The sequence below is a fragment of the Aquarana catesbeiana genome, linkage group LG09, assembly GCF_042186555.1.
Source record: "Aquarana catesbeiana isolate 2022-GZ linkage group LG09, ASM4218655v1, whole genome shotgun sequence".
NCBI lineage: Eukaryota > Metazoa > Chordata > Amphibia > Anura > Ranidae > Aquarana > Aquarana catesbeiana.
Genome location: NC_133332.1, coordinates 234,234,076 through 234,245,043, shown reverse-complemented (window position 1 = coordinate 234,245,043; position 10,968 = coordinate 234,234,076). Strand labels below are relative to the sequence as shown.

The window sequence follows — 10,968 nt, the reverse complement described above, 5'->3', positions numbered from 1 at the left end:
GTGTGTGTGTATATGTATGTATGTGTGTATATGTATGTATGTATGTGTATATGTGTGTGTGTATATGTATGTGTGTGTGTATGTATATGTATATATATATATATATATATATATATATATATATATATATATATATATATATATATATATATATATATATATATATATATATATTGTTTTTCCCCAAGTTATGCTATGTGATTGAGAACATGTAATAAATACAAAGTATGTGTTATTCCAGTTTAACTGCTAACTGTCGGCTGCTAATGTCACAGAGCCAGTAGGAATCCCGACAATAATGTTGGGATCTACCCAGATGCCTGCCAGCCAGCTCAGCCTATCAGCACGCCACTGAGAGCCTGAGCCAGCTGCTCCTCCCCCATCCCCCACAGTGAGCGCTGGAGGGGCAGAGCAGAGAGTGGTGACTGACAGACCCCAGAACTGGGCAGTGAGCGGTCTTTCATTGTTCAGTGTAGAGATGATGGGGGACAGATTCAGCATCTATGTGAGTATGTATGTTTATTTTATTTCTTATTTTTATTCCTGCACTTCTCTTCTAAGTGTCAATCCTCCTATAGCCTACAAATGGCAGCTACAATAGACAAATAGACAAGATTGTAAAGTTACCTGTGAGTCAGATATCTCAGTTTTTACATCACAGTGGGAATATTTATGAATGTATTTGTAAAGGATGTAGATTGTCCACATGGATTATTATCTATAGGATCATCTGGGCTTTTTCAGAAGTGTTTCACTTTTCTTTTTTTTCTTTTTTTTTTTTTTTTAAAGTTTGAGTTTTTGTCCCCATCTCTACTTACTGGCTAGGATGTACTAATGGAGCCCACTACCTCAGCTAGTTACCTGGGGACAAACTGCATCTGGGCCGCACTGCTGGCCTCCCTACCCATGGGTTTCTGTAGATGGGTTATGACGCAGTGTTTCCAAACCCCGGTAGTATCAATTACCAAACACCAAAACTTTGCCAGTCATCAGCAGTGGAGCAAGTGTAGAGGTTTTCCACTTTCTCACTGAAACCATTTACTTTGTAAATAAAAAGAAGTAATAGTAATGTGCTCATCGTGAGTTGTCTATAAATAAGGATCAGGCAGATCAGGGATTCATGCAGGAGTTTATTGTGCGCATACTTTCACAGCAAGCTAAACCCAGCTATAACATGGATGCCATCTAATGGAACGATTGGGGTACTCCATCTTCACTCTGATGGGGGGGAAAAACAAACATGATGAGATAAAGGAAACCAATAAATAACATTGCTGCATAAATGACTGTTCCAGGGGAGCACAACTATTTAAAGATGCATGCCAGATATTAATTTTTTGTTTTTTTCATTTATTTTTTTGTATGTATGCATATTCTATACCTGGCCTGTTCCCTGTAGAAGTGGAGAATTACTGCATTAGCTGCCACTACTACAGTGATCCTTGCAATGGCGTCCCTAGGGGGGGGGGGGGGGCAGAGGGGGCCCTGACCCCCCCCCCCCCCAACATTATGCTATGCCCCACCATGTGCCCCCCCAATTAAAAAAAATTTATTTTTTTTTTTTACAAAAAGGCAATGTCTAAGAGGGAGAGCTTCTCCAGTCAGCTCCTGCGGGTGATTCCTCCCCCTCCCTCTGCTCACTGACACTGCATAATGCGAGCGCATAACCATGGCTGCCCGATCTGCTCCTTCCCCTGCATCCTCATTGGCAGGGAGAAGAGCGAGTTGCAGGAAGGACTCCACCAGGACTCTCAGTTACTGAAATAACAGACTGATTTCTCCCATCCTTAGGACAGGAGAACCAGCAGAACCAGCCTGTAAATTCCAAGAGATGCCAGACCAGCATCAATAGCAGGGCAGGACAGCAAGAGGAGGTTGGGGAACACCACAGTGGCAGAACACCAGGGCCCGGTGGCAAGACAACCTTTACAACCCTGATAGTTCTCCCACTGTTTTGGACCCTTATATTTTCTTGGTATGCTGGTGACATATATCTCTTGTTTTCTGCCACCCTGGGGGGGGGGCCCAATACAGTAGGAAGGGAGCTCACTGCAGAACATGTGAAAGGGCCATTGTGGGATCGTAGTAAAGGGCCCCAGTGTGTATATGTGTGTGTATATGTGTATATATATATATATATAATATGTGTGTGTGTGTGTATGTATATATATTATACACACACACACATTTTAAAGTTGCCCCCCTACTTTTGTCCCTGTCCCCCCATGTGCCCCCCCTAAATATGAAAGCTGGAGATCCTTGCTGTCTCCCAGATCGCATGCAAGTGGCTGTCCTGTTGAATAGTAACCACAGTGCTTATTATGGGTACCATTCTTTAGAAAGCCTTGCTTTCTTCTTTATGAATGAATGCAAATGATTCTCTGATTGTAGGAGGTGCAGATTGTGACATAACTGCCCCGCCTCTTCACCTCATCAAAACAGAAAATGCTGTGTATTTATTGAGAAAAATTCAAGGTGTTCTCTAAATGACGCCTGTGCTGAGTGAGCGACCTCCCCCGCCCCCCCAATCATGGTCGCTATGCAGCAGGGCAGATGCTTGGCAAAGGATCTGGAAGACAGCAAAGATCACTGTAGTGGTGGCAGCTACTACAGTGATTCTCCAGTTCCACAGGGATCAGCCAGGTATGGAATATGCATACTTCATTGGTCCAATCAAACTATGCAAAAAAAAAAAAGAAACATACCTGGAATTCAGCTTTATACAAGAGAAAGTTGTTCTGCCTATGCTCTTTCAAATGCAGAAGGGGCACTTATCAGCCCCAAGTGGACTGCCAAAGGAATATACTGAGAATGCCCTTCAGACTGTGAGAACTATAAATTCAGCCCACAGGAATGCCCTGAGTGTCACTTAGACAGGAATTGAACTGATATCTTACCAGTGGGCAATACAAATATGAAAATGCGTTTGCCATTCAGACTCTACCCAACACTAAAAAAGTTGCTGGAACTCCACTTTGAAGTAAAAATAAATCTTCCTTAATATAAAAATATAAACTATGTAATGTGAAGGCTACCATAAACCATTGATTCAGTTAATGTCCAATCAGGTAGATCCTTGTACTACATAGTCGTTGTCAGATGTACAGGAGATTGTACAATCAGATTGTATTAAGTATTGCAGGTATAAGGCAGTGAAAAGTATAAAATGCTGTCCTTACTAATGAATTCATTTTGCATTAGGCTATTTCCGTTTGGCGCTGCCATGTCTATAGACCCTTCCTTACACCCCAAAAAAGTAAATTTTACACATTGGTACTGTTTTTACCTGGCAAAGAATTTGTAGCTTTTCAGCTAGTTTTGCTTGTTCTGCTGCACTATATAGGCACAAAGATCCTTCTATTATTATTTCTTGGCACCTGAGCCCTCTGCTTACTCATTGGATAGATTTGATTATGTTGCTTTGTGGTCCAATGAGCAGGCCGAAGGTGGAGAGGGGGCAAAGGAAGCTGTAAAGCTATGTTAGTAGTATTTCCCAAATATACAGGTACTCCTTCATTTTTCAGTGTGGCCCATGTACTCACCTTTTTATGCTTCGGACACACACTTATCTGTGGAAAGAAAATGGAGAGGATTTAGTGCTGCGTAGACTACACATATCTTGTCTGCTATTACAAATACCTCCTCTATGTGCCTCTCTGATTTAGTGTCACTTTGTTACTCGAGCCTGACTTTCCCTGACCTCATGGCTAAACCTTGCCAACTCTAAACATTGAGAGTGCCCTTACTGGCCACCAAAGCAGCATCACCAGGCTTCAAATCTGGATTCAAGCTGTCATTTTTCTAACCTTGTACCAAAAATAACTGGAATGTGGCTGGTAAAAGCACCAAAGCTACAGTATTTTATGTCATACAGCCATAAGAGCAGCATACTATGGCAGACAATCCTAAATAATCTTTGCTGTGACCACAGTAAATGAATAGCAGATTGCTTGCTGTGGGCTTCTCAGATAACCAGGGTTTGCACATGTAGGGACATTGAAAAGTAATAGGTGTGTTGCGATGATAATACCAGTTTGAGGAAGGATGAGGATGTTTTCATCAGTCAGTCCATATTCCTTAGCAGTCTGCTTGAATTTCTCCAGGAGTTCTGGTCTCAGATCTGGGGATCTGCCTGTAATGGAGGACAAATCGAGTCATTTCGGAGGCACAGTGGCACTGATTTATCAACACTTGTACTAAAGTGGCTCTTCAAGTTTTAGCCATGAGTAGCCAATTTTCCTGTAAAGTAGAATTCCAGGGAAGAGTTAGAATTTTGGTCAGGTTTTCCTTGCTGTTTGTATCCCCATTGATGAGATTTCCCCTTAATTTATTGTTCCAGTAAAGCTGGCCTTTCATGGCTCAGGTTTTTTTTTTGTTCAGCCAGCGGGCTGAACGAAGAAAAACTGAACCAATTCTTTGAACTGATCAAAGCTAAATTTTTAAACAAACCCATTCATGAGAAGTCAATTGATTGACTGTGAAACTGTAACATTTTGGATTCCCTCTCACTTTCTGTTCTGGTAACAAATAATGGGAGCTGTTATATCCATGCCCTCCCCATGTTATCCAAAACTAAAGGCTCTGCTGGAGTTCTAATTTCATTTCTTTTTGGATGGGGGCAAACAGCTTTGCTTGCAAGTGAAATTTCTGTTTTTCTCCTGTTCCAGTGTGAGTGGAAGAACACATGACCCTTTTGGACCTTTATTCACTTTTTTTTTGCTGTGATCACACTTCCTTTTAGGGGTGGCTACATTTGTTCTCCATGGTCCAACTGTGCAGTACTTAGGTATGTAGCCACCCTCTCTTGCTTACCCCCGAGATGGGCTATGGGACTTGTAATGTGCATAGAGCAGTCCACACGACCGCAACTAATCTGCACTACTTGTTCCAAACTTACAGAAGTGAGGGGTGGGGGGGGGAAGAGGTTTGGGGTTTGGAAGCTCACTGAGGACATTACAAGGAGGCAAAAAAACACAATAATAAGCCATTTCAAGGAAGTAGATTAGAGGGCCATTAAGTAGTGAATATGTATGAGTTATTTTTGGAGAAGGATATTGTTTATTGTAACTTTAAAGTGGATGTAAACCCTCAGATAACCAGTGAAGTGAACAGCCCCAGATGATACAGAGATAAAACAAATCTAGCTACATAGGTTTTATTTATCTGCAGTCTTCTCATCCCTACACCCCTTCAAAATAGCAGAGATGTGTTAAAGTGGATGTAAACCCTCACATATACCCAGTGAAGTGAACAGTCTCAGATGATACACAGAGATTAAACAAATCTCCCTGCATAAGTTTTACATGTATATCTGCTGTCTTCAGCTTGCTATATTTTTTAGAATTCTAATCTCACGTTAGAATTTTTCACTTCCACATTCAGCAGTAGGAGTGGATAAATGGTATACACTGTATGACAGCTGATTGGAGGAAAGGCGCACCCCCCCCCCCCCCCCCACTTTTCCTTAGTAGCTCTACAGTACTTCTCCTTTTGAATAAAATAAAAAGAAATCCTCTTTGCAGAGAAACAATAATGGTTTTTGGTTAATGTCATTTGGTTTTTGCCATTTAGTTTTGAAGTTTGTAAAATGATGTCTTATGCTATGTTTTAAACTACTGGAATATAATCTTCATTGAACAAATAAATACATTTGGGTACATCCATGACTTTAATTTTGTAAAAAAGAATGTTGTGCTTTCTAATAAGATGGCCCAGAACTGCCTGTGTGTCTTTAGAAGTGTCTGCCATCTGTCTAGTCATCTCTGCAAGGGGGTTGTCATTTTTGTCATGGATTACAATTCAAGTCTTTGGTATTTTAGTTTTTCTTGAATTAAATGCATCTATAACCTATTAATATAATTGTTAGTAGTGAACATAATAAAAGAAGACATATTAAAAAAAGTATATATTTCTTTTAAAAGCAACTTGTTCCATTGATTTCCTGCCCCCTACCTCCCACCTTTACTCGCCTCCTCTTCTTTCTCCCACCCATCAAATTGCCTGCCAAAGAAAAGCTAAATACTTGTACTTCTGGGAATTGGTGATCATGTGACTAGCTTCTTTTCATTACCACAGTACAGCATTGGGTGTTTGAGCAGCCAATGTCCAAACTCGAGTGATGTCACAAGTGGGTTGGGGTTTCTTAGCCTTGCAAGATCGACTTAAAGCTTGCCTGCACAGGGCATTTTCATTCTCCCTGGTAAACAACTGGCAAGCAAAACCACAAAGTGAGTATAAGCAACAGGGGGTTGGGCAGCTAAGTGAACCTGTTGCTTTGCACGATCTAAGCACTGGTTCACTTTTAGATGTGAATAAGCACTTACCAAACAGAGATACAACAGTGTTGACCTCACCGCCCTTGGTCTTCAGAGTGTGCATCATGGTGTATTCATCATAGTTGCTCTCCATCACTGAGATGATGTGATCACTGCCATAACCTTAGAGAGAACAGAAGTTTAAGTATTTTGTTTGCATGCAGCAAAGCAGATGTCCAATACTGTACAAAGTAGGTATCCCTTTTCATTATAATGGATAATTTGGCATCTGTGGCATTGACTTACGTGGACTCTTGGACAGGAAACGGCCAGGCTGTTCAGTTTTGATGTAGGTCATGCTCTTCTTTTCACATCGGTCTTGCCTGGAACAGAACCAAACACGATTTGGTGTGAAATGGTAATCTCCACAGGCTACTAGTTGTTCAATAAGCAAAAGAAAAAGGCAAAAGTGCATTCATCAACACAACCAATCAGAATTCATTTGTCTGTGATTTTATATCTGTATCGATGTGTTATTCTTTTTACTGTATGAACAGAATGTATTTGACCCATTTGAATCTCTGTTACTTCACGGTGCTTAAAAAAACTCACCTATTAAAGTGGTGATAGTCTGCTTTTATTAAAGCCTATGCAAACTATTAACTGGCAATCAGCAGAATGTGATTCATCTTTGCAGCTGTCTTGGTCATTGTGATTTCATTCCTTCAAAAGTCAACTGTTTCAGTTGTCCGCCTACATATGGTGTACATGGCATCAGGTTTAGACTAGTAAACTTTTTATGGATATCTCAAAGGAAACCGAGCATTAGAGAAATACAGGGACTGCTGCACCGCCTTCTGAAAATGCTATTTGCCTGGTGGATCCTCTTGTTTCAAAGTTTTCTGAGACGCCACACCTTGAACATGTACAGGGAGCGGGTGTTCTGTCCTCACCTGCTGCATTCTTGTTTCAGGTCAGCAATTGAGAAAGCTAGAGAGCTAATGTTTTTTAGAGCGAGGTCAGCAACAATGTCCCCCCTTTTTTCTTTTTTTTTTCCATTACAAGCTTCTTTGAAAGATATCATCTTATTCTCCCATAGATTTACCGGTTAATATTGTGACTGACAAAAGGGAATATTGTTAAAGGGAACTTTTAATTTCTGTGCAAGTACAACCCCTCCTTCCTTGATCAACAGATTGGTTCACTTACTTAGGATAGGTGGCCACAACATCGAGATTCCCATCAGCAGTGGGGGTAATAACAGTGGTGCACATCTTCAACAACTGCTTCTTAGCCTTGAACCAGCCAGAATTGGAGGCCAGTCCGATGCCATACCATTTTCCAACAATCTACAGCCAAAAGAAAGCAAAAAGACATGGGCTAACTGACCAGTAGCAGGGCAAAGAAGATTAGTGCAATAATTGGGTAGCAGCCTAGAGCAATCATTGGGTAGCAGCCTAGAGAAAACAATCAGATCCCTGATTTTGAGGGATGTTCCATATTTGCTTCAAGTCTACCCAAGCCAAGTTTTTGGCCCCATTGGGAAGATTTTTCCCTCCGCTCTTTGTGAAAAGTAATTTGGGTTTGTTTGTCAAAAGGCATGAAACATTATCAGAAGTTCAAACTCTTTCTCACTCTACTGAAATTGTTTTTTCTGTGTTCTAATTGGAGAGATTATTACCTTTTCTGATAGTGGGGTAAGGGGAAATATGCTTGACAGGCACTCTAACCCTTCCATGCTCTATTTAAAATGTTTTGGCTGGAGTTAGGCTTTTAGTTTCTCTTCAAGGCTGATATTTAGTTTTGGGACCTCTGGGCCCCTTTATTCTGTGATTTTCTGAGTTCTTTAAGTTTGGTGACCAACAGTTGTATAACCTTCATAAATCCTATATGTGTAATCTACATGTCCTGTTGCCAACCATCCATAAATTCCAAGGACAGTTCCTTGTATTGAAGGGTGGGCAAAGGTTGCTGCATCCATAGGTGTAGGTGGGCCATATGACCTCTCACCACATTTGAATGCCCTCCCAGCTGTCCTAGTCACATTAAGGGGATGGAGGGCAAATGTGCTTTATTCTATATAGGCCTCAGACATTACCCCGATAGAAAGTGTGCAGTTTGCTTCCGCCCCCTGATTGGCCAACACACCTGTCAGAGGATGGTAGCTCAGGGAACACTTCAGAGAATCGCTTTAGAAGAGCCTATCTGACCCCTACCTAACAACTGTACATTTATGTTCTCCATCAGCACATCCCCTATAGTTATTGCCTCTTGTATCTCTTGACCCTCCCTATTAGATTGAAAGTTCTAACGAGCAGGGTCCTCTGATTCCTAGTGTATTAGGCCTCATGCACACGAGACGCTGTTAAACTCGTGTTCAGAGGCAGTTGGACACTTTTTTCAACTGCCCCTGAACCCATTCAATGTTATCCTATGTGTCCATGTACACAGTCTCGTTTTTTTGGTATTTTTAGGCAGTTGCGTTTAACCTCGTTTTTCCAGAAGCAAAAAAATTGGTTCGGACGCAAACGTTTTCCATGTTTCAGACGCCAAATGCGTTTGCGTTTTATAAGTGTTTTTTACAACCCGACTTTGGGGCCACATATCTCGGGGCCACTTGGAGCTAGGAACCCTGAGATATGGGGCCCCAAAGTCGGGTCACAAAATGTCATTCTCTGCTGCAGAAGTGCTTGACATTTTGTGACCCGACTTTGGGGCCCCATATCTTGGGGCCACTTAGAACTAGGAACCCCAAATTTGGTGTGTTAACACAGTTGAACTAACACTATAAAATATCCAAATTTGGAGTTCCTAGCACTAAGTGGCCCTGAGATATGGGGCCCCAATTCGGGTCACAAAATGTCATTCTCGTATCTCGGGGCCACTTAGTGCTAGGAACCCCAAATCCTGTATAATAATAATAACACTTCCTATGACTGGAGGATATAGCTTTTCCAACGGCATGCTGCCACAAACTCTATTTGGGCAACGTTTACAGGCTCTCAATAGCAGGCACGTGTGCACCACCGTGCATGGGCAAGTACTAGGTATGGGGGTTCATAAACTGTCAATCTCCTCTCCTCGTTTGCAGTCCCAGAGGCTGCAAACACAACCCAGACATCACTAAACCACAGAAGCTTGAAGTGGGACATGTTGCAGTCTGAGATCTGTATTTATTTTAACTTATTGTTCCAGGGCCATTGGGGAGTCATGTATGTGTGTAGGGGCTTTTGTTGACTTTTAAAAGTAAGTGTATCCTGTAAAAATGTTGGTTACTATACAGATGTCATAGAAATGCCAGACACCCTGTGGGCCAAAGAAGACCTCCCAACTTCCCAGCGATAGAGCAGAGGTGGGCACGAGAGAACTTTATAGCAACGTGAACTTGGGTGGGGTGTAGTGTAACTGATTTAACTATTTCTATGCCCGTAATTTTAGTAAAAGGGCTGCAAACTTTTATAGGATCAGTCCAACCTGAACTGGAACTTTGGAACTTTGGTTTACTAGGTTGAATAACTCACCACCATCATATGTTTCTCTTACATGGATCTCCACACTGGAGCCCCCAGCCCAGTTCACCTGCTTTTGCCAACACAAAGGTGTCTCACCTTGTTGACAATCGACCCAGAACTAAACTTATATCTCTGCATGCTCACGATATCCCTGCCAGATTTCCACTACCATCCACCAGCTACAAACATTACCAACATAATTGCTAGTATCACCTTCCCCTGCTAGAATGACTTTAGTAAATAATACATAATTGGCAATTCTAACTTTGAGAAAGTGACACCTTTTATTATCAGAGACACAAATGACTATGACATAATTTTGCCACTGCAGTTTGAGACCACTGTTCCCCACTAAAAACTGCAATTTTACTTTTGGATGGAGTTAACCTTTAATATAATATAACAGACACTGCATAGGAAGATTGAGATATTTTGCTGCAATAAGAGGAGTAAGCCTCAATACAAAGCATTAACTTTAAGCGTTGGGGACTGGTTGGACTTTTGGAAGCTCTGTATGCTTTTGGTGTCTGCATGGACACAGAAGAGGGATGTCAAGGGCTAGCAGGCAGAGCCAGGAACTCCATGAGGGAAATTTAACCACTATAGTTCCCAACAGATATGAGATGAGTCACCTCACCTGGCTCAGTACAAACCTAAATGATCAGTTTTGGGTGGAGCGACCCTTCAAGGATGTTGCAGCTGGTCTGGGTATATGTGATGGTAAATTGTGGCACTTACTTTGTCCTCTTGGAAGTCCGGCTGGAGGGGAACGTCAGCCTGTACATACAGGACATACAGAGTGGCGAGGGCTAAGCTGAGTACGAGTCCCTTCATGGTCCTGGATTGGTCTGAAAGGCTTCTGCTGTCTCCTCTGGTGTTAGTAACAAGGTTGCAGGGCTGCTGTGAATTTTATACAGATTGGCTGGACAAGCCCACAACTGGGAGCATGCCACATGACCACAGGGACTAGTGCTGGCAAGTCTGAACACCAGCCCCCTGAGGAGAATGTTATGGAATGTACCCAGTGATCAGGGGAGGAAGCTGGGATGGGGAGATGGAGAGGGGTAATAGTGTCATCAGTTTTTCTGCCCTCCTCCTGCTGTGCATCACATTGACAGAGAAGGCGTAGAATCCCCATACGTTGTGATTTCTGTAAACAACCGATGTGACTGTGCCTGGGGGCACTGCAATGTCCGGGACGC

At 42.1% G+C, this 10,968-nt stretch overlaps 1 protein-coding gene across 1 annotated transcript; it reads right to left on the bottom strand.

Moving 5' to 3' along the window:
- Positions 1–1,110: 1,110 nt before the first annotated feature.
- Positions 1,111–10,741, bottom strand: LOC141108393 (lipocalin-like). The gene is made up of 7 exons (XM_073599971.1): positions 10,505–10,741; positions 7,464–7,603; positions 6,561–6,637; positions 6,324–6,437; positions 4,031–4,132; positions 3,543–3,569; positions 1,111–1,218 (listed from the first exon to the last, which is right to left on the bottom strand). The coding sequence occupies exons 1-6, from the start codon at positions 10,598–10,600 to the stop codon at positions 3,547–3,549; spliced, it is 552 nt and encodes a 183-aa protein (XP_073456072.1). The 5' UTR covers positions 10,601–10,741; the 3' UTR covers positions 1,111–1,218; positions 3,543–3,546.
- Positions 10,742–10,968: the final 227 nt, after the last annotated feature.